The 27830-nt window shown below is 48.5% G+C and overlaps 1 protein-coding gene and 1 non-coding gene across 3 annotated transcripts in view; one reads left to right on the plus strand and one right to left on the minus strand.

Annotated features, from left to right (window-relative positions):
• Positions 1 to 2010: 2010 nt before the first annotated feature.
• ALPK3 (alpha kinase 3) overlaps positions 2011 to 27830 on the minus strand; it is a 62949-nt gene continuing 37129 nt past the window's right edge. For both annotated transcript variants that reach the window (XM_039480024.2, XM_039480023.2), the window contains 9 exons: positions 17192 to 19334; positions 16370 to 16517; positions 15853 to 15980; positions 15682 to 15717; positions 12878 to 13158; positions 12174 to 12262; positions 11138 to 11361; positions 8408 to 8456; positions 2011 to 7659 (listed from right to left, as the gene is read on the minus strand). In XM_039480024.2, coding sequence (XP_039335958.2) covers positions 7314 to 7659; positions 8408 to 8456; positions 11138 to 11361; positions 12174 to 12262; positions 12878 to 13158; positions 15682 to 15717; positions 15853 to 15980; positions 16370 to 16517; positions 17192 to 19334 — 3444 coding nt within the window. In that variant the 3' untranslated portion in view covers positions 2011 to 7313. The remainder of the gene's footprint in view (positions 7660 to 8407; positions 8457 to 11137; positions 11362 to 12173; positions 12263 to 12877; positions 13159 to 15681; positions 15718 to 15852; positions 15981 to 16369; positions 16518 to 17191; positions 19335 to 27830) is intronic.
• On the plus strand, positions 25153 to 25270 carry LOC120368243 (small nucleolar RNA SNORA25). Its single transcript, XR_005582433.2, has one exon. It is a non-coding gene; the product is annotated as a small nucleolar RNA SNORA25 (small nucleolar RNA).

Consider the following 27830-nt stretch of genomic DNA (forward strand, 5'->3'; position numbering starts at 1 on the left):
CCTGGTTACCATTGTCCCCTAAGCTTGTCATTCAATTCTCCTTTCAGACCAGTGGGTTGCCCTGGCATCCTTTTGTTCTTACTTAACTCAGAGCCAGTTTATTGCTGGCAGTCAGAGAACTGTAACCGAGGGTGACATTCATAGGGAGGATGGTAAAGGACACAGACTCTCTCCTTTTCCCAGAAAATAAGAGGGGTTTTGGAATTGGCTATGGAGGTAAGATAGAGTGAAGAGCATCGAAACTCCTGTTCCTATTCAGGGATGGGAAGGTAGCAGCCTTTCTACATCACTGGATACTTTTTTTTTTTGAGACGGAGTTTCGCTCTCGTTACCCAGGCTGGAATGCAATGGCGCGATCTTGGCTCACCGCAACCTCCGCCTCCTGGGTTCAGGCAATTCTCCTGCCTCAGCCTCCTGAGTAGCTAGCTGGGATTACAGGCACACACCACCATGCCCAGCTAATTTTTTGTATTTTTAGTAGAGACGGGGTTTCACCATGTTGACCAGGATGGTCTCAATCTCTTGACCTCATGATCCACCCGCCTCAGCCTCCCAAAGTGCTGGGATTACAGGCTTGAGCCACCGCGCCCGGCGACTGGATACTTTTTAAAGCTAGAGGATGGGCCTGATGCGGTGGCTGACAACTGTAATCCCAGGATCTTGGGAGGCTGAGGCAGGCGGATCACTTGAGGCCAAGAGTTTGAGACCAGCCTGGCCAACATGGTGAAGCCCTGTCTTCACTAAAAATACAAAAACATTTGGCAGAGCACGGTGGTGCATGCCTGTAATCCCAGGTACTCAGAGGTTGAGGCACGAGAATCACTTAAACCTGTAGGCAGAGGTTCCAGTGAGCCAAGAGTGTGCCACTGCACTCCAGCCTGGGCAACACCCTGTCATACATGCATACACACACACACACACAAAGCTAGAGGGGCCAGGAGTTAGCTCACGCCTGTAATCTCAGCACTTTGGGACGCTGAGGCAGGTGGATTATGAGATCAGGAGATCGAGACCATCCTGGCCAACATGGTGAAACCCCGTCTCTACCAAAAAAAAAAAAAAAAAAAAAAAAAAAAAGCCAGGTGTGGTGGTGGGTGTCTGTAGTCCCAGCTATTCAGGAGGCTGAGGCAGGGGAATCACTTGAACCCAGGAGGCAGAGGTTGCAGTGAGCTGATATCGTGCCACTGCACTCCAGCCTGGCGACAGAGCAACACTCCATCTCAAAAAAACAAAACAAAACAAAAAACCAGAAAAACAAACAAACAAAAGTTAGAGGATGATCATTAAAATCCTCCCACCTCAAGGCATGGAATGAAACTCCTACCTTTCTATTGCTGGGTAGAAATTCCCTTATGGTTTGAAGCCACTGAGCTTGTTTAAAAAGAAACCCAGAGTCTGATTCTGCAAAAGTGCTTGATTCACCAATTGAATTCATAACCTCGTTCAGTTTCAGAACAAAGTGGCATCCCGTCAGCTGGATTAAGGATATCTGGGAGTATTCAAAGGACATCAAAAGGATAACCCTTCAGATATATTTCCTTCTGACCTCCACTGCCAGGAAAGGCATACCTCTCACTTGCAGAAGAAAGTCAAGTTTCCCTCCTGGCCTACACCACGTTATGCCAGAATCCACACTCAGCATACGCCAGGGGATGAGAAGCTAAATCAGATCAGGAAAGAGGCGAGTGATATTCTGAAGAAACTGCATGAACTAGCAAATATATTGTCAAAAAATATATGGTACATTAGTGGACCGTTTTTTTGTTTTTTGAGACAAAAAATGGTATCCCTCTGTCACCCAGGCTGGAGTGCAGTGGCATGATCTCAGCTCACTGAAGCTTCAATCTCGTAGGCCCAAACAATCCTCCCACCTCAGCCCCATAAAAAGCTGAGACTACAGGCATGAACCCTCATGCCTGGTTAATTTTTCTTTTATTTTGTAGAGATGGAGTCTCCCTGTGTTGCCCAGGCTGTGGTGGACATTTTAAAGGTTGTGTGTCCAAGATACAATTTTGGTTCAGGTTGTCTTTATTGATATGTTCACTCAGCAGAGATTCTACATTCTATGTAAAAGCTCAAATCACCAGATACAGTTCTTACTATTTTAGGGGGGCCTGTATAATACAAATCTGGACCAAATGTTGGCCCATGCTAAATTATATCAAAAGACCAAACATCCAAGAAAGGCAGGAATTCAAAGATTTCATTAGATAAAAATGCTTGATTGGGTCCCTGGCATGCACCCAGCCCATCAGCCCTCCTCACTGTCCTCTGGTGGGACCCAGAAGATGGGCTCCCTTCTTGCCATGAGAAATACATGCACGAGGCTCTGCTGATTTTCCTCTCTAGGCCTGGGAGGCTGGTTGGAAGAGCTGCTGTGAACATGGGCTCCCTGATCTCAGCAGCAGAGATAGTCAGAAGGAACAAAGCAGGGTGCTCATCGTAATGGACAGAGCACAGAAACCAGACCTGGAGCTTAGGTCCCAGGATGAAAAAGGCCAGACACCTTAACTAAAGACTTCTGGGCCAACAGGCCTGTCTCAAGCTGCCAAAGTCAAGTCAAGATCTCCCACTTGATTTCCAGACCTTAAATGGGGAGGAAGTCAAATGTGTTTTTGAAAGAAAACCCTATTTTAACACTTAGATGCATGTTGTGAAGCTTCCTTGCAGCCTTCCACAAAGGGATCTGTAGCCATTCATCTGGGACTACAAAAGGAACAGGAAATCGGCAGTTGCCTGGTGCATTGATCAAACAAATGTGAATCAGAGCGGGAGATAAATCATGTGAAAATCTGCCCCTTCTATTATTATTATTTATTTTTGTATTTTTTGAGACAGTCTTGCTCTGTTGCCCAGGCTGGAGTGCAGTGGTGCGACCTTGGCTCACCACAACCTCCACCTCCCAGGTTCATGCGATTCTCCTGCCTCAGCCTCCCAAGTAGCTATGACTAGCTGGCATGCGCCACCACACCTGGCTAATTTTTGTATTTTTAGTAGAGATGGGGTTTCACTATGTTGGCCAGGCTGGCCTCAAACCCCTGACCTTGTCATCCACGCGTTTCAGCCTCCCAAAGTGCTGGGATTACAGGTGTGAGCCACCGTGCCTGGCCTGCCCCTTCTACAAAGTTCTAGGGGTTGAGGGATCTGTTTGAGGTCAGAACATTTCCTTCATAATGTAGGACAAATGACTGTATGTTGAATCCCTCACCACTAAGACCTAATTCCAGGCAATATATGGCAGTTTGAGGCATCTTGTTCCAACCCATTTACCAACTGACCTAGAAGGCTGCCAGCTTTGGGGTGGGCTTAGAGCAGATGAAGGCATCCCAGCTGGGAAAGTCTTTTGTGCAGCCGGCTCTGCCATCAGGCCACGTGACCTGCTCAATGGTGCACGAGGTATCCGTCTGTCTGTGGCATACTGGGGAGCCATATGTAGCTTGTAATAAGTCCTGACAAAAAAATACAATAGGGGAACCCAGGATTTGGAGCCAAGTGATGCTCTTGTTGACAAGCAACCATTATCCTTGTGCAAAACGCCCCTGTGGCTCACCACTGGGCTTTGGGGGAGCCTAAACGCTTGGACCTGGCACACTTGGTGGCCATGCTGCCCCTCATGGTGTTATCTGACCCACCTGGCCATAAAGTCTGGCAGGGCCAGTGCACTCCGTTATCAGGCGGACTCTGTTGCTCCAGGCTTGGGTTGTGAAAGCACCAGCGGGTCACGTGTGGGTTGCTCACTGGCACTCCACAGTGCTTCCCCGTCTACACCCGCAGCTCTGAGAGGGGCAGCAATTTGTCTTGGCCCTTTTGGGCCCTTGTTCTGGATCTGGATTTGCTTTTCTTACCCATCACGCCTCTCCCGCCATCAATATCCATGGAATTATCAAATGCCATAAACATCATGTGGCCTTCTCACACACTGCACCCAACCAGAGAATTCACTTTCCAACAAAAAGAAGCGTTATGGGTTGATGTGTAGGCATTCACTCATCCTCTCAGGAACCCATAGACCAGCCGCAGCTGGCTTGAGAGTGTGGTGAAATGGTTTACTGAAAACTCAGCTACGGCACCAGAAACAACACCCCGAGAGGCTGGGTCAGGCCTGCAGGAGGCAGCATGCGCTTGGAGCCAGCAACCATGCCTGGCGGTTTCTCCTTCAGGGATAGGACGCAGTGTGGAGGTGGCCTGCTGCTGCTAGGTCTCAATACCTTTCTCACACCTGAGGTTTGGGACCAGGCTGGTATGGAGAGTTGAGTCCCCAGTCCAGGAGCACATCCTCAAAGACACAGTAACAATTCAACGGAAATGGAAGCTGAGGCAGCCGCCCGGCCATTTCAGGCTCATTATAAAGAGGTCATGGGAGTATCTAGAATGAGGAACCTTATCAAGGGAAAATATGATCGCTGCTACATAAAAGCGGGCAGTATGGGGGAGATTTCTGGAGTTTGTCCTGGGACTGCCGTGTCCAATAGCAAATGCCTGTCCCACAGGTAGGACCACAAAGGAGCTTCAGAACTGAAGGTTTGGGTCACTCCATCAAGCCAAAAGTGCATAATCATACACAAACATGAGTTCTCATGACCAGTTCTAGAAATGGACTGCAGACTTTGCCCATTCTTCCTTTCTTTCTGGGTTATATGATTTTGGTTGAATATGATTAATTTTACCAGTTAATCTACAGGTTGTAGAATTTCAAAATGGACTTGTGATAAAACTGAAAGAGGGACATTATCCCTAGTGACACTGGACTTTGGAGAACAGTAGCCCTGTCTTACCCCTGGAATCAAAAGTTAGCTATCATCCTGAATTCCCTAAGCAGAGAGAAACGCGGTTGTGGTTTTATGTGGGAGAGTTGTAATACACGAGATGGGAAGGACGGCACCTGTGTTAGCAGCGTCTTCGGGTCTGCCTACCCTTCTGCACCCACCATTTCCTCCATGTCCACCCTTCCGACTCCACCATCCTTCCGGCAAGAGTCAGAAGACCTTTGGAAAACTGCTTCCCTCCTACTCTATGAAGCCCTGAGCTCTAGGCCAGGTTATCTCATCTGGAATTTGAATCTGGAGTGGAAGGAGATCCACGAGGTTGGATGGCAGGCTGGTGTTGATCTGCCAACCACACAGCTCTGGGAGGCAAGCCTTGGACCTGCCCCGGCTCCCACCCTTCCCAAGGCCAACTGTTCAGCTACTCTTTTGGTTCTGTGAGCTATCCCAGCATCCTTCCCATGAACCCCTTCTCCTTGCTTAAGTTGGTCCAAGTTCATTTCAGTTGGTCAAAACTCAAGAATCCTAACAGGGAGTCTTTCCTGAGATGGCCTCATACATCTTTGCCTCCCAGCAGCTGCCAGCCAGGGTCTGGCATAAAGCAGTGCTCAGTACATGTCTGCTGAATGAGTGGGTGAATGAATAAATGAGTGAGCAGTACTCCAGCTCTCAGTTCACCAAAGTAATCTGAATATGCAGGCTGAGAGAGGTGGGGACACACTGGGGCACAAGGAAGATGTGGAGTCACCTGAGCACAGAGGAGGTAGAGAAGTCAGAGATGTCACCATGGAGGGGAAATGTCAGGCAAGGGGAGGTTCTGAGTGAGGGTGGGAATGAAGAGCTTCTCTGCAGCGTGAGAAGCAGAAAATGGTCAGCAAGCAGCTGAGAGGCAGGTACTGGTGGGCTTCTCAGCTGGTCTTGCTGCGGCCAGAGACACAGGGAGTTTCCAGAGCCCCCAGCTCTGCACTTCCTTCCTGGGTGGCTTTCTTTGTGTTCCTCTTCTGAATGAAGAGCAATTCCAAAGGTGTAAGTGCCCAGACACCCTGCTAAGGGGCACAAGCCAGCGGCCCAATCGTGCAAGCACAGAATGTCTTTCTGTGGCCACAGAAAGCTACAGCTGAACTTCGGTCCGGGAACCAAAATACAGATTCATTTTTCTAGTGGGCCCGGGACTACAGGATGCCCTCAGAGAGCCTGCCTGGGAGAGGGGGACCCTGACTCCTCAGACCTCCAACCACACCAGTTGAGGGCAAGCAGGACACACAATGCTGCCTTTATTGCATTCCAAGGGGAGCGGGCTAGCTGCAGACCTACCCCGCCCCAGGCCTCCGGGAGGGATGTTCTGGAAGGACCCAGGCCACTGGGTCCTTGGGAGCCCATACATGAGGGCCAGAGCTGGGGCCCCAGGATCAAGAACTATGGTTGGGGCAGGGGCCCTAATTCCCAGGCACAGAGACACCCCTCCATCCAAGTGCATGGATAGATTGCATCCCTCCTAGAACACTCAGGGGTAGTCCCATGGGGAAGAGACCTAGCCCTCCATTCCTGGCTGAGAGGGGATGTGAAATTAACTGTAACTCCACCTCCTTTCAGTATGGAGTACAAGGTCTCTCAGAGTCAACACCTGTCTCTGGCTACAGCTGCTGACACAGCCCTTACACCGGCTCTCACCTGATGAGCAAAGAGCCCGTAGAAGTTGGGGAAGAGAGTACTGAAGTAGAGTGAGAGGCCAGAGGGTCTGTTCCTCACCTGGGTATTGGTTGGCAGCGGGTGGGGAGCTCTCAAGCAAAGGGCCACGTGCAGAGTCATGAAGGGCAGGTAGCAGGCTGCAGCTGGGCCCCAAGCCAGGGATGTGGCTGGGGGTGCAAAGGAGCATGGGAAGCAGGTGAGTAAGTGAAGGAGCTGGAAGAGCATGAACACACATCATCAAAGGCCACTGCACAAGGACATGACAGGCTGTGGAAGGGCCCTGAGCCCCATCTGGGCTCAAGGACATGTTAGTTGCAGGATAAGCTGAGATCCATGAGCCAAAGTAGCTAGAAGGAGAAGATACCCTGAGAGTCACCAGGCCAGACCAGCAGAGGAAGTTGGAGCCCTGAGGACGGGGCGAGATCCGGGCCAGGTAAAGGCAGGCGGATAAATGCTGGCCTGCATGTCCTCACTCAGATTATAACATCTGCTGCTGGACTGGGCTGGGGCAAGAGCTTGGGGTGCAGAACTCACGCAGAGGACTCAGGGGAGCCTCCAGCAGTGGCAAAGTGTAAACTTCAAGGAGGGCCTAGGCTGCCAGGCACTTGGAGGTGGGGCCTGCTTGAGGCCTGGGAACCCTGGGTGACAGTGGCACCAGAAGAGGCCAGTGGGCTGTGTGCCACACACCAAAGCCATCTGATGAGGAGCTGATCCACGAGAGGCTGCTCAGAGAGGTCCCCACGTGGTGCCTCCTCCACGCACCTTCTCCAGTTAGTTCCGTATTTGTAAAGTCTCCATCCGGTTCAAGCTGCTTCCTGGTTGGTCTGCTGCTGGGTGGAGGCCCCCAGCCTCCTGTTGAGGCTACCGCATGCCCTGGGCCTTGGAGCCCTCTTCTTGAGTGGGAGGCTGTCCCAACAACTGCATGGCGACTGCCTCTGAGGCTTGAGGGGCGGCCTTGGTACTTGGAGCACTCTTCCGGGTGCCCTGAGGACTAGGGAGGCCTTTCTTCTGGGGCTGAGGACTCAGCTGGGAGCCTTTCCTGCCAGCAGACGGACTCTTAGAGCCTTTGGCTTTGGCTTGGGGGTGGGCTGCCTCAGGGCCCTTGAGCGGTGTTAGCCCCAGCAGCTCACAGTAGGCGTTGCACTGGTGGGAGGAGGCGAACCGGTTCAGCAGGGCAGGGAAGCAGCTTTCTTTGAGGCCCTGGTATCTGCAGCCAGACAGGAAGAGCTGAATGGGGTTCCCACCCAGAGACACAGCTCCTTGCGGGGCTGACTATCGGGCTGCCATCATTAGGATGCCGTGCCTAAAGTACATCCTACCCTATCTGAGGGTGATGGGGAGTCTCCCTTGGGTGCTACCTCACGTGGCAGCAGCTAAAACCTCAATTTTTCCTTTTTTTTCTTAGTAGAGACTCTCTACATGGCCCAAGCTGGTCTCAAACCTCAAAATCCCAGGCTCAAGAAATCCTCCGTCCTCAGCCTCCCAAAGTGCTAGGATTATAGGCATGAGCCACCATTCCTGGCCCAAAGCCTCAGTTTTAAAACTGTGGTCTCATTACACCACGACACATGGAATCCATCATGTAGGACTTTAACTGGTGTAAGAATGGCTGAGCTTCTTAACATAAACTGAAGCAGACTTGAGGTCCGCACTCTAATCACAGGGCCCTTGCTTGTCGGCACCTTGGCAACCATCCTCAAGCGAGAGGGGAGGAGTATGTGAGAGCCCCGGATTGCAGGGGACCCCATGTGTGGCATCAGTAATAGCTGCCACACCAGACCGGAGATAAGGGGTGGAGACAAGAGCCCCTAGGATGTTACCACATGGCCATGGGTGTGACTGGGACCATTTGGCCCCAGGCCCAGCACCTTAGGGATGGAGAACCAGAAGGGCTTGGGACATTTTACACCCTGAGAAGACCCCCAGGGAGCAATCTGTCCCCAGGAAACACTCACCCTCGAAGTTTGGTAGCAATCTGCACATCAGTCATTTTCCAGTCAACCCCTGAAAAGAGAGAAAGTTGGGAGTTAATGCCAGCTTTGGCTAGTTCGAAGCCTCCATGCCTCCAGCAGGAAGAGACATGGGGGTTTAGAACCACATCTCTTCCTGCTGGAGACATGGGGGCTTAGAACCAGCCCAGGCTGGCATCAGCTTCCCGGGTGTCAGTGCAGGCGTGTCTTCAAGCAACTTCTCATGGGTCATCACCACCAGCCTGTCTGGCAGACAGCATGCAGGTATCTGGATTATTACTAAGAATAGCATTCGCATTTTTACAAGTGAGGGGGATAGGCTCAGTGTTAAATGACTTAAGCAAAGTCATACTCACTCATTCAGTAATTGAGCACTGGCTATGTGCAGTGGCCATTTGACTTAAAGTCAGGGTTCAGCTTTTTGGATTCCTAGAGCCAAAGCTCCTCCAGCTATGCAATCTTGCTTCCACTAGATCAGACCAGGTCACAGCCTGGACTGGCCTCTGGCTTTGAACTAAAACCTTTTCCTCTGAACAGATTAGTAGTCTGTCCAGACAAGAGAGAGGGATGGGGATGACAGAATAAATCAGGGGTAGACCAGCGGAAATACAACAGTACAGAAGACTCGCTTCCACGCTGCTTACAAAGGCAGCCAGCAAGCAAGAAGCCAGGATGGTCTTCCAGGGTAAGATGGCCTTGGAAGGGCAGAGCCGGGCAAGATGGTGACAGAGAAAAAATGTTTTCACTGTGGTCAGGCTATCCAGGTATCTTAGCACTCACACATTAGGTTTAGGACACTCTTTGCCCATTTTCAATTTGTCCAGAACATTTTGCTAGGAACTTGCCTTTCACTAACAGGGCTGAGTACCATCATAGGATAGACAGCAACAAATGTGGTCTTTGGAGTCAGACCGACCTGGATTTACATTTCAGGTCTACTACATCCAAGCTGTGGGAACTTGACAAGTCACTTCACATCTCTAATCTTCAAGTGCAAACATGAGGAGAGGAATGCCCATCTCACAAGGGTATTGAGAAGATCGTCATATGTGCAGGAGTCTAACTTAGTGTCATAACCTAGGAGTTATGTGATAAATATTAATGTCATAAATATGAATTTTTTTCTCATTTCTCTTTTGGCATTCATAGCATTCCATTTTGTGTAATAATGATGATCTCTCACATTGGCACAGAATTTTAGTTTGCAGAAGGCTTTCACAAATATGGTCTCATTTAATCATCATAAAAAAATCTGAGCACTAGGTAGGAAAGACACTATTTTCCTAGAGAGGGAATGGAAACTGAAACTCAGAGAGATTAAACGACCTCACCAGTGTGAGCTTCAGTTTTCTTCTCTGTAAAACAGACTCAGCTGGAACAGAATGGGGCTTAGACTTAAATCAAATTTATTTTTTTCTTTATTATTATTTTTTTGAGACGGAGTCTCACTCTGTCACCCAGGCTGGAATGCATGGGGCAATCTCGGCTCACTGCAACCTCTGCCTCCTGGGTTCAAGCAATTCTCAAGCTTCAGCCTCCCAAGTAGCTGGGATTACAGACATGCACCACCACGCCCAGCTAATTTTGTATTTTTAGTAGGGATGGGGTTTTGCTGTGTTAGCCAGGCTGGTCTCAAACTCCTGGCCTCAAGTGATCGACCCACTTCGGCCTCCCAAAGTGCTGGAATTACAGGTGTGAGCCACCGCACCTAGCCAACTCCAAAGCCTTTCTAGTATACCATGTTATCATCTTATAGTAGAAACTGATCTACTCATCACAGCTTCTTGAGGGCAATGACTATTCCTAATTCAACTTTTTATTTTTTCAATATTTAGTAGTGGTTGGATGGAAAAAGGATGGAAGCATGAATTTGTAAGTTAACAAATAGGTTGACTGATAATGGCTTAATGTTACCTAGCCCTCCCTCCGCCCAGCATATGGAGTTGTATATAAATTTAACCCAGTGAAACACACATTTGAATCAGTTTTTTATCTCTGGCCCTTGGTTTTCTCATTTATTTATGGCAGAGATGAGATTTAATAATGTGTGATATTCCCAGCAACCTCTCCTTGCCCTGAGCATTTTTTCTGTTCCCCTCCCCTGTCCAGTTCTGCTTAAAGGGAAGAGGCCTGGAAAGAACTGGTCGAAGAAGGAAGGAGGGTTCATGCTTGCTGGCCTTCCTTTGTTGGGGAGTTTCTGGGTAATGGGGGGGCACAAAAATAAGTTAAAAAGAAGCCAGACTAAGTCCTTTACATAACGAAAAGCTGACAAAGATGGAGGAGGAAGAGAGACAGTAAAGCTACTGTGCTAAAATGGAAGAGCGAGTCTGGCAAGTTTGGAGAGTGAGAAAGTCCAGAGCAAAGCTGCAGGGAAGGGAAGAAGCGAGGTTTTGAAAAGGGTGATTGTGGGTTTTGAATCAGAGCCCATGTAACGGTCTTTGAAATAAATTACTGTTTAATTTTAATTGAGCCTGGACCGTGTTCCTTTAAATGCAAATACAGTGACAGACTGGGCTACATGAGGCCCTGGTATGTATTAGGGTTGCGTGCAAAATGGTCCCTGTCCAGTCTACTTTATAAGATTATTGGGAAAAGCAAAAAAGGGTAAAGACAAAGGTGCTTTGTAAAGGATCAGTCAAGCACTGTGGCTCTCCCTCTTCTGCATGCTTTCATAACCATGCATGTGCGCACCCACGCACCCTCACACTCTCATACCTGCCAAATCTGTGACAAGGAAGCTGCCATTTGTCCACTGATACAGCCAGTGCTGGAAGGTCTGACATTTCTGCACGGCCTCAGAGCTGCTAGATACTGTCGGAGCCCCAGCACCGCCCCATTCCCGGGAACAGTAAGACTCCAGGGGCTTGCCCAGGTCTTCCTCCAGGGTAGCATATGGGATATTGTTTGCAGGCCGGTAGATGAGATACAGTGGGATGATCCTAAACACAGTTTCACCGTGCAGTAAGCAGGAAGTATGGCCCAGGGAGCTCCTCCCTCCAACCCAATTCTGTATTCTTGGACCTAAAAGAAGGGCCCTTCCAAGAATGGAATTCTCAGCTCTGAGCCCAAAGGACACAAAGGAAAGCAGCTCCACCCTGAGTTCGGGAAAGGAAATGGATATTTTTGGCTTCAGAGTCCTACATTCTCTTGGTCAGTGGGATTAGAACCAAACCCTGCTATGGCCATAGGCAGACTCTGTGGCTTGGGTGAGGGACTGAGGTGGAAGGAGAGGTATGTGTCAAACAGAAGGAGCACCTTTAGAGAGGATTCAACTAGACTGTGGCTCTCTGCCAGTCGGACCCCAGGTACACAAAAGTGAGTTCAAGTTTCAAAATGGAAACAACTGCCATTTATAGCTGACTCCTATCAAAGTCCACACTGACCCTGCCCGTTTACTGCAGAGGGGTCCTGACCCATCTGCCTAGCTTAGGCCACCCCATCACCTTCATGGAACCCCAGAAACTGCTACGCCCAAACTCTGCAATCAGCAACATCTGCACTAAAGAATGAGGAGCTGGGGTGGGCGGAAGGAGGTCAGGGGCAGAGCAGAGGCTTTTCTCAAGTGGGGAGTCAATGAGGTCTTTATTTCGAGATTTTGTGAGACCACTGGGCTGAGCATGGGGCTGACTGTGAGCCTATTTGCACATGGGCTTAACCCAGCACGCCCCTGGGAGTCTGTGAAATCTCTATCTTCGCAGAAGCCCAAGACAACAGCGCTGCGTGCTGCACGTCCTGCTCGCTGCGTACTTACTCAGGCACCTCCCCGAAGCCAGGCGCGGCCCGGGCTTCTGCTGCGAAGATTTTGCAGTACTCCCGACTCATGTTCTGGATCTTGCACCCCTGTGGATGAGGGAACCACATCTGGTCAGCAAAGAAATTCCCCGATCCTCCACTGTGTCTGCCTCTAAGCGAGTGGGCCACCTGTTAGGGGACTGAGACGGGGACTCCAGCCCCGGGTGAAGAAGGTCTCACTCTTCCCCGCTCCCTACTCTGCACCTCATTTTCCTCTTTTGTATAACGAAGGGGCTTTGGACTTCTTTTCAAACTGAGGTTTTCAAAGTGATTTCCGAACTATTTTCTGGAATCCTAATGGTAGGCGATAGTGCCCCAGAGACCACTCTGTGGAGAGCCGGGAAGACTGTCTACCTACCCACAGCACCCCCCTTTTAGCTCACATATAAAGAAGACTTCCATGAGAGGTTATGAAAGGGCAGGGGGAAGGTGTCTGCTGCAGATACATAGTTTGAAAACTATGGCCCAAGTCAGTTTGAAGCTCTCAAGCTCTCTGAGGCCAAGTATCTGAATTCTGGGCCGCATCTCAGGCTTTCCACAAAGTCATCCTAGGAGCCTCATAGGGTTGAGACTGAGATGCCTTCTGCCTCAATTTTGGGCATCTCAACAGGACCTGGGCTGGGAAAGGGGTGGGGGTGAGAGTAAAGCGATGGGACATAGTACCTGGATGGTGACGTCGTAGTTTCTGCCCACGAGAGAAGTCTCACTGCTGGGCCCAAACACAAGCAGGCTGGACACCTTGATGATGCACGTGCGGCCCGACTCGAAGATGGGTTCCAGCCCGTAGATGACCTTGGCCTGGGAGGCCTTCCGAAGGCCACACCCATATCCGCCCCCTCGGAACTCCTCGCTTACCAGTCGCCCAAAGAGCTTGTCCCCCCAGCAGCCAGAGTCAGCCAGACCCTTGGCAAATACCATAGGGGTCATCTCAATCTCTTCTCCAACTGAAGGGGAAAAGGAGAAATGTGGGAGACCAGGAGCTCCGGCCTGACCAAGGTGGGGCTCTCAGGGAAGGAAAAGGCCAGAAAAGCCTCCCACCCTGCTCACTCTCTGTCCAAGCCTGCTCTTTGGACACACTGAGTCCCTACCAAACTGTGAGCTCCTTGGGGCAGAAACTCTATTTGATTCGACCCCTGCCATCTAGCAGTACCTGTGTTGTATCCGTCACATAACCCCCGCCATCCACAAATATGTCCTGAGCACTGTGTTTGGACAGAGCTCAGGACATGTGTGTGGAAGGCAGGGGTTTTCTGTGGCAATAGCAATCAATACAGAACACCAGAATTACTTTGTTTTGGAATTTGTTGTTTTGATCAGATAAATACATGACTCCATTTCAACCAACATGCTTGACTGAAGCAAAAAGTTTGCAGGACAAATCCTGCAGCAGTGAGCACCCCTAGAGCTCAAATTGTGACCGCTAAATGTAACTTCCCGTTAAAGGGAACCAGAGCTTTCTACAGAAATGGTTGATTCCCGGTCTAGGCAGAAAGTGTCCAGCAAGGACCTGAAACATCACCAGAGACCAGAAAGCAAGAGAGCTAGCAAAAGCGACTGGAGACTTGGCAGAAGGACACGGGCCAACCTGAAGGGGCTCCCTTCTGCAATGTATTGAGTATATCGAGTATGTTAAAAATCCATGTATTCATAGTGGTAACAACAACAACAAAAAATCCAGTCCCCCACTCAAAAAATAAACCTCATTGGTCACCTATGGAAAATGGTAGGGCACCAACTTGTTATTCTAAATTCAGGTAACTAAAGGGAAAAGAGCAAGTATTTACCCTTCATTTCCTGTTGGAACTTATTTATTGGGATAACTAAATGATCAACCCTTTTTTTATAGAAAAAAACTCAGCTAATGAAAGAAGAAGAAAAGATCAAATTAAACTATCTCCATGTTACAACTGCTAATGAAATAATAGATTTAGGCAATAATCAGTGAGTGCTAAAACTCCTAGATAACAATAGGGTTTGTATCAGATTGTTTTTAACTTTAAAAGGGGATGGATCACACAGATACCACCCGAATGAACCCAGTAACCATCCTTAACTTTACTAAAAGGGACGGGGCATGAAACAATCTGACATTACGTCCCTCCAGATGGGATGCAAAAGATGTAGGCAGCACCTGTGAATTCTCCTTGCAAAAAAAAAAAAAAAAAAAAAAAAATCACACCTGAATCTGACTAAACCTTGGAATCTGATTACCAATTTAGAATAAGCATGTGCATGAGGGAGCATGTTCAGTGGGGACATAATCAACAAAATCCAGAATGTTAGAAATTCTACACCAGTGACTTCAAATAAACAGCCAAGGAAGAAAACAAATAAAGTAGGAGGAGGAGGAACTGTTTAACATTAAGAGAGACTTTGAGCTGCATCAGCCAAAAGCAATGAGTGGTTCCTGATTCAAATAAAACAACACATATGAGATAATTAGGGAAATCTGACTGCATGTCTGATGATATTAAAGAATTATTACTTAGTTTGAGGTTGAGGTTATATTTGATATTAATTAAATTTTATTTGATTACTAAACAAAAGTCACTAGTTAGCATTTTGGGAGGCCAAAGCAGGTGGATCCCTTGAGGTCAGGAGTTTGAGACCAGCCTGGCCAACATGGTAAAACCAGTCTCTACTAAAAACACAAAAATGAGCTGGGTGTGGTGATACATGCCTATAATCCCAGCTACTGGGGAAGCTGAGGCATGAGAATTGCTTGAACCCAGGAGGCAGAGGTTGCAGTGAGCCAAGATCATGCCATTGCACTCCAGCCTGGGCAACAGAGTGAGACTCCATCTCAAAAAAAAAAAAAAGTCACTAGTTGGATGAATGAGTGAGCGAATGAAGGAAGGAATTAATGGATTTGTTAGCTACTACAGCTCTAAACATCTTTCCATCATCACTGGCTGCCTTCACAGTCCCAAGTCAGCCTGTCTCTTGCAGAAGCAGTACATATCCATCCCTGTTAAAGCCCTTCAAATGCATATCAAACTTGGCAGGTATTTCATGATCACCAGGGAGCCTGCTGAAAATGCAATGTTCCTAGGTCCCTCCTAGGACATTAAAGAGGCCTGCAGTGCAGCAGGGACTAGGAAACTGCATTTCTAACAGGTTCCCTGTGTGAATCCAATGCTGGGCGCCACAGAGCACTGTGAGAAACCTGGGTAGAAGCTGGCAGGATGAGACATGCCCCTGTGGCCAGTCCTGCCCTGGATCAAAGACAGACATGGGCAAAGGGTATAGGGTGAACTGACTCCTGTGCAGTGGCCCTTGGCCGCTTCATCCCCCACAATCTTCTGATACAGCAGTCCTCCTCCATCACCTCCCCAAGCCACATCCTAAACTAGGAGGCAAAAGGGAGCAGTATGTGGATTGGGACCAGATTCCAAGCCCTTAAAGTGGGTCCTCCCTGCAGATGGCAGGGGTAGGACCACCCCGCCTTCCCCAGGGGGGCACCATACCTTCACCTTCTTCTCTGGAGATGAATCCTGACAACACTAGATAGAGAAAAAGAAGAAAGCAGTGCCTTCAGGCTGCTGTTTGCAGAGAGAGTGCCTTCTCTCAAAAACGGTGGCTGCCCACCCCCCAGGAGCCAGGCCAGGCCGAGACCCCAGGTGGCGGGGCACACTCACCCTCAGGGCTGAGGCAGAAGTCGGTGGAGGCCGAGCCATGCTCATTGTGGATGGTGCACCGATACACGCCGCAGTCTACCGGGGAGGCCTGCACGATGGCCAAGGCCGCCGGCCTCTCATCCCCTGCGCTGCAGAGTGGAGACCCTTCTCGTGAGGGCCATCACCATGGCATGGGGCAGATTGTGGTCCTAAGCGTCCTTGGACCCCACTCTCAGAGGCTGCTGTGAACCCCAGCTCCAAGAGCTCTGGGGAGGCAGCGTGATTCCAGGGCCAAGAGCTGGTCCTGAAGCCCGAAGGTCTGGTCTGCAGTCCTGACACTAGCTGTGTGGCTTTGGACAAGTGGCTTAAAAACGCTGGGCCTCCGTTTTCTCATCTCTGCTATGGGAATAACGGCACCTCCCTCAGAGGCTTATTGTGAGAATTAACGAGGTGACAGGCTCAAAGCTCTAGGACGGTGCCCAGCGGTATTACTGCAATCAGGGAGCCAGGCCAGGTGGCGGTGGTGTCGCCGGCTTACCTCCTGCCCACCTCGCCCACGGGGTGCTGATCCTTGGCCCATGTCAAGACTGAGTCGCTAAGAATGTTGAAAAACTGACACCAGAGCTTCAGGCTACCAGAGGCGTCGGGAAACTGCTCTACCCGAATCTTCCGGATCACCTGTGGGGCTGAGAGCAGGGCCCAGTCAAGAGTGGAACGCTGCCCCACCTCCAGCTTGTACCCTCTCTGGCCAGATCCTTGCTTTCCTGGATGTCCTTGGTGGAAAAGGCTGGGAGAAAACAGGATTCAGGTCTCCACACAGACCTACTACTCACAGCCCCGAGCTGCCTGCTGCCCATATCCCGGGCTTCTGTCCCAACCCCCAAAACATGCATCTCAGCTAGAATGAAGCCCCTACTGCACCCTGACCCCAGGTGGGGGGGCCCAGCTGAGGACACAGACAGCAGCTGAGACAGGAACTTCAGTTTGCATTCTAGGTCCCTAACTCTAGCAGCCTGCATTTGCATCCTGTCCCCCTCTCTGTAACCATGCGACAGCTCTGTAAAGGGGGAATGAATGGTGAAGTGACCGACGCTACCAAAGCCAGGCCCCGTGCTAAGCACTTCCTCTGTTCCAGCCCGTTTAAGCCTCACGCCATTGCAGAGGTGGTGGTGATCTCCGTTCTGTGGAGTGGCAGCACCAAAACAAGCACTAGGCCTTTGGAACTGCAAAGGCTGTGAGATAAGGGGCCCTTTCCCAAGCTAATCTGTGAATCCCGAGGAGGGATGTTGGCAGCGCGTGCTTTCCGTGGCTCCATGGAGCCCTGTTCGATGAAGCCACCCCCTCCCTCCCCATTGCTCACCTTTCAGCAGGTCTTTGGCTTTCCTGGGCTTGGCCAGTGCCTCCTGCTTGCCTTCATCCAGGGCCAGCTCTGTGTCGGGATCGCTGGCCTTGGGGCTAGGGCCGGGGTCTCCTGCAGCCGGCTCCACCTCTGCGCGAGGCACCTCCAGCATGCTCGCCTTTCTGCCCTGCGTAGGGGAACGTCTCTCCCGCCCTGGAGTCCCTGGGGACCCAGGCACCAGGCTTTTCCTGGACCCCCTCGGGGAAACCGTGGGGCTCTCCCTTTCTTCAGGTGTCGTCACCTCCCCGTCTCCTGCTGCTCTAACCTTAGGGAGAAGTCTCTTCCTCCGGGCCCCTAGAGCCAGTTCCTCAGGTGTAGCTGCCGGGAGACCTGTCAGAGCCTCCCCTGGGAACTTCTCCCCTTGGGAGGGTTCCTGGGCTCTGCTGACTGCTGAGGGTCCCTGCCCAGGGGCTGCCTGCCCACCCGCCTCCCCCAGCCGACCACCCATGCCACTCTCCTGAGAGACCCCCAGGAGGCCAGGCCCCTCAAGGGAAACCTCTCGTTTACCCTCATTGGATCCTTCTGAGGCTAGCCCAGGGCTCTCCTCATCTACCACAATGGCAGGGACAGTGAGGGGGCTGGGAGCAGGACCCCAGGAGCCCCGGGCAGCAGCAAGGGCCTCGCGGCCAGCCTGCACCTCGCGGTCCAGGAGGCCAGTGAGGCGACGGGAGGTACAGGGGCTCAGCAGCAGGGTCTGTGCACTCTGTACCAGGTGGTTGTTCTCCACACGCTCCAGGATGCGCCTTGAAGTCCGGGGACTCAGCCCAGCCACTTCCACGGTGGGCGTCAGAGTGGCTGAGGGTGCCAGACCTCTGGCAGCCGCCCCCACCTGGGACTCTCCCCCTGCTCCACTCGTCTCTGTGCTGGACAGCTTCAGCAGCAGAAGCAGGTAGTTCTTCAAGGAATCGATGAGACCAGGGTCACAGCTCCGGGGACGTGGGGTCCGCCCCTCCACATCTGGTACCTGGGCGCAGGCCCCCTCATTGCTGGTGGCCATGGTCTCTGGTGGGTGACTCTGGGTGGGGGTCTCCAGACCCAGGTGCAGTGTTGGGGCAGAACTCATCAGGGCCCGGTCCTCAGAGGGCAGGAAGGCAGCTGTGCTCCCGTGCTGAGAAGTCGGGGTGCTGCTCGGCCCCTCCTTTGGTCTAGCAGTCAGCCCAGTTCCAGGAAGAGAAGGTATTGTGGGCACCTCCTGGCTCAGGCCAGCTGGAGGACAGCCACCGCGATCCACACACAGCAGTTCCCCTGGCTGCTCCTCCTGGGGCCTCTGGAACAGGCTGTCCTCCTGCTTGGCCTCGACTGGGCCTGACTCTGGCCCGAGGCCTCTCTCTCCTCCCACCTGCTCCACACTCCCCTCGAGGGGCAGCTGTGCTGGGAGCCTGAGCTTCCCTGACAGGGGACCCAGCACGCTTTGCTGGTGGCTCCTAGAGGCTGTTACTGCTGCCTCCTCAGATCCGGGCAGGAAACCAGGGGTTTCTGGGACACAAGGCCCTTCTGGGGTCTGCGCAAAACATTCAACAATCGGAGAAGCTCTAGGTCCCTCTGTAGGTGGGGGTTCGTGGGCGCTGGATGGTGGGCCGAGGCTGGTCACCGCCTCCTGCTCTGACGGACCTGCTGTGGCTGCGGGCGTGCTCCCCTCTGACTGCGTCTCCGTCTCTTCCCACATCCTTCTGCCTCCCTGCGTGCCCTGATCTGCCTGGGCCTTCCTGTCTTGCTGTATCTTCCTACCTGCCAGTGTTGCTTTCAGCTGTGTCTCTGCTCTTCCCTGTGTCACCTCGCCCTTCTGTGAAGTCCTGTCTGACTGTGGCCTCTCGCTTTCTTGTATCCCAGTGTCCACCTGCGTCTTCCTGTCTTCCCGTGTCCGGTGGGCTGTCTGTGTTCCATCTCCCCCGGTCCTTCCATCCACCTGCATCTTCCCATCTGCCTGCACATTCTTCTTGCTTCCAGTTCTCTGGTAAGCAGATGTTCTCCCATCCTCCTGGGTTTCCATATCCATGGGTTCAATGATACCCTGACTTCCAGAGGTGTTGCAACCGACGGAAACTCCATCAGAGCTGCTGCTGGCCGACACGGTAGGAGCCGTGGTTGTCTGGGATTCCAGAATCTGAGAACACGGGGACAAAAGCAAGGATTTAACTACATGTGCATTAAGATCTCTTTCCAATCTGGCATCCCAGACTCCTCTGACCTCATCCAGAACTTCTCATGGGAATCTTGCCGCCTGATTTCTCAGGCCTGCTGGAAGTTAGAAGGCAAAGGCGTGTGACAAATTCCCAAAGCCCCATGCCCACCCCATCCTAATCTCTGACCTCAGAATCTGGACTGGCATCCAGCCCCAGCTTGGGTCTTCCTACCTCTTCCTGAAGAAATCCTGCCTTTCCTGAAAGCCCTTGCTCATGAGTTATCCCGCCCCTCACCCCGACCATTTGAAGGAGACTGTTCTCTCCCCAGGGTTCCCAGAGCAGTCCATCTGTCCTTCTCCTGTGGCACTAATTGCCTTGTATAGAATTATGGGTGAAGTGAGGGAATGCCGAAGGGTGTTCTGATAATGGCCTCAATGATAACACTGAATCAGTGGTAATAACATGATGCCATCCAAACAAAGAGGGTTAAAGTAATTCTGAATGGCATCTATGCCAGGAAATTAATGAAACATTATGTTACTCTTTTGAACCTCTATTTGCAAAGCACTATTCTAGGCCCCTGTATATGATATGTATTACCCCACTTACTCCTCATACAGTGTGAATACCTAGGGGAATCAGCCCCATTCTAGAGGTAACAATGACAAGAAGGTATGTGATCTGTCTACCGTCAGGCGGTCAGTAAGTGGCAGAGCTCAGATTCACAGGCAGGTGTACCCTGCTCCACATCCCATGCTTTGTTGTTATACCATAATGCCACCCACGTTTAAAGGACTTCCTGTCAAACATGGTGGCATACAAGAGTGATCTGTGTCTTTTCGTCCAATATATCATCAAAACTAACCAAGTAAACACAAAACAAACAAAGCAAACTCCTTTGTGAGTGAAACTGGAGGCAAATAAAACCTACAGTCTCAAAAAACAGGCAAAAGGATAACAGCTGCCCAAAGCCGACAGATACAGACACTGGGAAGCTGAGGAGGAGCAAAGTGATACCAGGAAACAAACAGGGCCACAGCTCAGCGGGCAAGGAGTGAAGCTGTTCAGCAGGTCTCAAGATGCCAGCAAGAACAAGGCCGCTGTAGACAAAGGACTCATCCTGAGGTGATAAACCCGTTAAGTCCATGGGCAACAAGAGCTGCAGGGTCACGGAGGCCTGGGTGGAAATTGGCCAAAGACACGGGGAGCTGAGCAGAGCAGACAGGGAGAGGAGATGGAATGGTGGAGGCAGATCTCAGAAAACACTGGCAGCTACACTCCTGAAGAAACCTCCAGAAAATTGCTAGGCTAAGAACACTGTGTTTTAGCATACAAGGACTACGGGAATATTGTTCCCATGAGCTCTGCTTGAGGAAACCACCAAGGAACAAATGCAGTCAACCAAAAGATGACTGAGGGAGCAACAGCAAAAGAGCTGATGCTAAGTACTGAAGGCACTTCACTTACATTAACGTACTACATACACGCATACTGATGTGTAACTGTAGGAGCAAGACTAAAATCAAGTGGGGTTCAGAATGGCAAATCAGAATGTCAACCTTCTATGCCCTGATGATACAGAAACAACACAGCTAGCCAGAGCAATCAGGCAAGAAAAAGAAATAAAGGGTATTCAAATAGGAAAGGAGGAAATCAAATTGTCTCTATTTGTAGATGACATGATTGTATATCTAGAAGACCCCATCGTCTCAGCCCAAAATCTCCTGAAACTGATAAACAACTTCAGCAAAGTCTCAGGACATAAAATCAACGTGCAAAAATCACAAGCATTCCTATACACCAGTAACAGACTTAAAGAGAGCCAAATCGAGAATGAACTGCCATTCACAATTGCTACAAAGAGAATAAAATACCTAGGAATACAATTAACGAGGAACGTAAAGGACCTCTTCAAGGAGAACTACAAGCCACTGCTCAACAAAATAAGAGAGGACACAAACAGATGGAGAAACATTCCATGTTCATGGTTAGGAAAAATCAACATCGTGAAAATGGCCATACTGCCCAAAGTAATTTACAAATTCAACACTATTCCCATCAAGCTACCAATGACCTTCTTCACAGAACTGGAAAAAAACACCTTAAACTTCATATGGAACCAAAAGAGAGCCCGCATAGCCAAGTCAATTCTAAGCAAAATGAACAAAGCAGGAGGCATCACACTATCTGACTTCAAACTATACTACAAGGCTACAGTAATCAAAACAGCATCGTACTGGTACCAAAACAGAGATATAGACCAATGGAACAGAACAGAGGCCTCAGAGGAAATACAACATATCTACAACCATCCGACCTTTGACAAACCTGACAAAAACAAGCAATGGGGTAAGGATTCCCTGTTTAATAAATGGTGTTGGGAAAACTGGCTAGCCCATGTGCAGAAAGCAGAAACAGGACCCTTTCCTGACACCTTACACCAAAATTAACTCCAGATGGATTAAAGACTTAAACATCAGACCTAACACCATAAAAACCCTAGAAGAAAATCTAGGCAAAACCATTCAGGACATAGGCGTAGGCAAGGACTTCATGACCAAAATGCCAAAAGCAATGGCAACAAAAGCCAAAATAGACAAATGGGACCTAATCAAACTCCACAGCTTCTGCACGGCAAAAGAAACAGTCAGTAGAGTGAATCGGCAACCCACAGAATGGGAAAAAATTTTTGCAGTCTACCCATCTGACAAGGGGCTGATATCCAGAATTTACAAAGAACTAAAACAGATCTACAAGAAAAAAACAAACAAGCCCATTCAAAAGTGGGCAAAGGATATAAACAGACACTTTACAAAAGAAGACACACAGGAGGCCAACAAACATATGAAAAAATGCTCGTCATCACTGGTCATTAGAGAAATGCAAATCAAAACCACATTGAGATACCATCTCTCGCCAGTTAGAATGGCGATCATTAAAAAATCTGGAGACAACAGATGCTGGAGAGGATGTGGAGAAATAGGAACACTTTTACACTGTTGGTGGAAGTGCAAATTAATTCAACCATTGTGGAAGACAGTGTGGCGATTCCTCAAGGACCTAAAAATAGAAATCCCATTTGACCCAGCAATCCCATTACTGGGTATATATCCAAGGATTAGAAATCATTCTACTATAAGGACACATGCACACGAATGTTCATTGCAGCACTGTTTACAATAGCAAAGACCTGGAACCAACCAAATGCCCATCGATGACTGGATAGGGAAAATGTAGTATATATACACCATGGAATATTATGCAGCCATCAAAAACGATGAGTTCGTGTCCTTTGTAGGGACATGGATGAACCTGGAAACCATCATTCTCAGCAAACTGCCACAGGAGCAGAAAATCAAACACCGCATGTTCTCACTCATAGGTGGGTGTTGAACAATGAGAACACATGGACACAGGGAGGGGAGCACTACACACTGGGGTCCGTTGTGGGGAAATGGGGGAGGGACAGGGGGGTGGGGAGGTGGGAAGAGATAGCATGGGGAGAAATGACAGATACAGGTGAGGGGAAGGAAGGCAGCAAACCACATTGCCATGTGTGTACCTATGCAACAATCTTGCATGTTCTTCACGTGTACCCCAAAACCTAAAATGCAATTAAAAAAAAAAAGAAGAAGAAACAACACAGCCAGTACAAAAGTGGAAAGGGGAAGAAAATGCCAAGTGAAGTCACTTCCTTGACTGTGTCACCTGTAAGAGCCAGGCACAAAGACATTACTCAAAGCTGAAAAAACAACTAACAGAAATACAGGATATTCACCTATACAAAGATAATCACTTAGAAATCAAACTTTAGGCTAATATGAGATAGAAGATGAATAAAGAAAAGGTGGGGAAGAAGTGAAAACACTTTATCATTTTTCATCATAAAAAATTAATAGAAACTGAACAGATGAAATAATTAATGGTATTATATAAAACTGAAATAATAACATATACATATTTTTAGATACCAGAACTGCACACAAAATCAAAGCAATCGGTTCCCAAAATACTTTTTTTTTTTGAGATGGAGTTTTGCTCTGTCACCCAGGCTGGAGTGCAGTGGCATGATCGCTGGCTCACTGCAATCATCGCCTCCCAGGTTCAAGCAATTCTTCGGCCTCAGGTTACTGAGTAGCTGGGACTACAGGCATGTGCCAACATGCCTGGCTAATTTTTATATTTTTTGTAAAGACAGGGTTTCACCATATTGACTAGGCTGGTCTTGAACTTTGGACCTCATGATCTGCCCATCTTGGCCTCCCAAAGTTTACACCCACACGGAGCCTAAATGAAAGACTTTTAAATAAACATAATTAAAATATATGTAAATTAAGTGTAGAATTTAAAGTTACTTTACTAAATTAGGAATTTTCTGTTTTTAAAATTTTTAAATTTTAAATTTATTTTATATTTTAAAATTAGAGACGGGGTCTTGCTATGTCAGCTAGGTAGTCTCAAACTCCTGGCCTCAAGCAATGTTCCCACCTCAGCCTCCCAAAGTGCTAGGATTATAGGTGTGAGCTACTACATTCAGCCTAAATTCAGAATTTTAAATGAATGGTATGGATGTGGGAAAAATTAAAGAGTTTGGTGACTATCAGGAACAAGTGTGACTGAAGAATTTTTTTTTTTTGAGACAGGTTCTTGACATCTTGCCCAGACTGGCGTGCAGTGGTTATTCACTGGCAGGATCATAGCCTCAACCTACTGGGCTCAAGTGATCCTCCTGCCTCAGCCTCCCAAATAGCTGGGACTATCAGCTGACTGAGAACCTTTTTTTTTTTTCCTTTTCAGATGGAGTCCCGGTGTGTTGCCCAGGCTGGAGTGCAGTGGCACGCTCTTGGCTGATTAGAACATCTACCTCTCAGGTTCGAGCGATTCTCCTGCCTTAGCCTCCTGAGTAACTGGGATAACAGGCATGTGCCACCACACCTGACTAATTTTTGTATTTTTTAGTAGAGATGGGTTTCACTATGTTGGCCAGGCTGGTCTTGAACTCCTGGCCTCAAGTGATCAACCTGCACTGGCCTCCCAAAGTGCTAGAATTACAGTTGTGAGCCACTGCACCTGGCCTGACTAAAGAATCTTAATAAAAATGCTCTTTAAAGTTCTCTTTGACAACCAGATATTAACAGACAAAAATGTCTTGCTGCCAACAAAAGTAATTAGTAATATATTAGAGCCTTTTTATGTTTTGATATTCTAGAATTAGAAAATATTAATAAAGACATAAGATCTATAGATCTATAAAGAAGGTGCAGACTGTGCATACAAGCCCATTGCTATTCACAAGACTCATGGAAATCGAACTTTTTGATTAAAGCTACCCTCACCCCTAACCCACTCTCAGCCAGATCAATCTCTCAGTGCTATGGAAGCTACTTCTTCATTATCTTAATGTCTGCCTCCCTCATCCCCACTGCCAACTGCCTAAGTGGAGCTGCCAAAGACAGAACTGTTTTTCTTGGACTTGCCTGGACGACTGTAAAACCTAATTGGTATCCATGACTCTGATCTTTGCCTCTGCTAAACTCTTTTCCTCACTGTAGCCCAAGAGACCTTTCCAAAACACAAACCTGACTGTAACACTCCCCTGCTTAAAAACCTCTCAATGGCTTACCATCACTGACAGGATAAAGCCTAAAGCCCTAGCTTCAAAGAAGCAAAAAGTTGAATTAGACGGTAGCCCCTTCTGATTCACGGTGTTGCTTTTCCTGGTTTCAGTTAACTGTGGCCAATCTTGGTCTGAAAATATTAAGTGAAAAATTCCAGAAATAAACAACTGATACATTTTATAGGTCATTTCAAAGAGGCTGTGAAACCAAGAGCTCTTAACACTGTGACCAAAGATGGAAGTTCTCTATAGGATGCCATGGCACTCGATGGTGCTATGTGTTCCTGGGGAGATATAAGAGTTAGGAATTCTATGACATAGTAATCCATGATTGCTGCCATGGGAGAGTTTTAAAGATTAACCAAAGTAAAAAGCAAAAGCAAATGATAAACTTGGTGCTGTTCTAAGCAGCGTGATTAAATCTCATGCCACCCCACCTGGGACGTGAAACAGCCTTTTGTCCAGATAGCCACAAGGTATACACTGGGCTGCCCATTACCCTAAGTAGCCATCTCAGTTATCAGATCAACTGTCCTGGTATCTCAGGGCTTGTGTGCAAGTAACCATTATTTTACTTAATAAATGGCCCCAAAGCTCAAGAGTAATGATACTAGCATATGATTATAGTTGTTCTATGTTATACTTAGTTATTGTTGTTAATCTCTTACTGTGCCTAATTTATACATTAAACTTTATCACAGGTATGTATGTATAGGAAAAAACAGTGTGTGTGTGTGTGTGTGTGTGTGTGTGTGTGTGTGTGTGTGTGTGTGTATGTGTGGTTTGGTACTATCTGCAGGCTCAGGCATCCACTGGGGATCTGGGAAAGTATTTTCTGTGGATAAGGGGACTGCTGTACTCTCCTGGCCAGGGTTACAGGCATCGCATAGCCTCTACAGACAGCAATTTGGCATTATTTATTATACTAAAAATACTTATACTCAGCCAGGTGTGCTGGCTCACACCTCTAATTCGAGCACTTTGGGAGGCTGAGGCAGGCTGATCACAAGGTCAGGAGATTGAGACCCTCCTGGACAACATGGTGAAACCCCATCTTTACTAAAAAACAAAAGCTGGGCATGGTAGTGCACACCTGTAGTCCCAGCTATTCCAGAGGCTAAGGCAGGGGAATCACTTGAACCGGGGAGGCAGAGGTTGCAGTGAGCAGAGATTGCACCACTGCACTCCAGCCTGGGCAACAGAGCAAGACTCCATCTTAAAAAAAAAAACAACAAAAAAACAAAAACAAAAAAAAAACAAAAAAAACTTACACTCTTTAACCCAAAAATTCCATTCCTAGGAATTTGTTGTACAGGAATACTTTCATGTGCAGAGGGACTTATATACAAGGACATGTACTACAGCATTGTTTATGTTTATAACAGCAATAGATTAGAAATCACCTAAATTCCACCAATACAGGACTGATCCAATGAATTATGGTCTATCCATATTCCAAATAAATAAAACAAATATCCAGATAAAAAAGGAAGGTAAAGGACAGAAAGTATAATATGATATGCAACCTCTGTGTGGAAAATACACAGACATACACACATATTTGCAAATGTAAAGAAAATAGCTTTGGAAGGATGCCCAAGAAACCAGCTTTGGCAACTGACTTCACAAAGACAACCTGAGTTGTGGGGATAGGGAAGAGGGGAGACTTAATATTCTCTATATATCTTTTGTACTTTTTGAATTTTATACATTGTGCATGTGACACACATTTAACAAAGATACAATTAAAAATGAAAATATATCAGGAAGTAAAGCCTTGTGTGATCAATGAGGCCTGTCCCTCAGCAAGAGTCCCAGATCTGTCTCTCCAGGTTCATCTGCTGTGTCCCTCCACCCAACACTAGCTTAACTGTACTAACAACTGTGCTATTTTATAACTCCTTTATGTATTTTTAGACATTCTCACCTTTCTTCTTCCTCACCTGAAGGACTCCTTCTCAACCCTGAAGACCTCATTCAAGTTTCTTTTCTTCTTTAAAGACTTCCTGAGTTCTCTACCACGAAAAACATTAGTGGCCCCCATAGCAAATGTACCTACTTCCATCATTATATTCCCATTCTGTGTTATTTTATGGATATGGTAGTTATTTATTTCATGCATATGTCACTTGCTAATCTGTGAACTCTTCCCCTCTGAAGAGGGCCCAGTACAGGCCTAGGAGTGAGAAATCAATAAATATATGGTGGATGACTGGCTATTCTTTGTACACTTATACAAGGGCTGACCCCTCTAACTAAACGTTATGGGGAAAGGGTGTGTACGTGTGTGTGTGTGTGTGTGTGTGTGTGTGTGTGTGTCTGTGTGTGTGCTCTCGTTGCCCAGGCTGCAGTGCAATGACACAATATTGGCTCACTGCAACCTCCACCTCCCAGGTTCAAGCGATTCTCCTGCCTCAGCCTCCTGGGTAGCTGGGATTACAGACATGCACCACCATGCCCGGCTAATTTTAGTAGAGACGGTGTTTCTTCGTGTTGGTCAGGTTGGTCTCGAACTCCCAACCTCAGGTGATCCACCTGCCTTGGCCTCCCAAATTACTAGGCATGAGTCACCACGCCTGGCGGAATGTCATGTATTTCTTAAAAATAAGCATGGTGTGAGTGGACTGAATCTAGTTGGCTCTACGTAAGCTTTTTTACTACAAGGAACGTTGGTAGGTTTAATCTGCCATCCTGTCTCTCCCTCTTCCCTCATAAATTCCCAGATATTAAGGCTCCAGTCTATGGCCAGGTATGATTGCTCATGTCTATAATTCCAGTGCTTTGGGAGGCCATTGCAGGAGAATTGCTTGAGGCCAAAAGTTCAAAACCAGCCTGGCAACACAGCAAGATCCTGTCTCTG

The sequence above is a fragment of the Saimiri boliviensis genome, chromosome 5 (genome assembly GCF_048565385.1).
Source record: "Saimiri boliviensis isolate mSaiBol1 chromosome 5, mSaiBol1.pri, whole genome shotgun sequence".
NCBI classification, from domain to species: Eukaryota; Metazoa; Chordata; class Mammalia; order Primates; family Cebidae; genus Saimiri; species Saimiri boliviensis.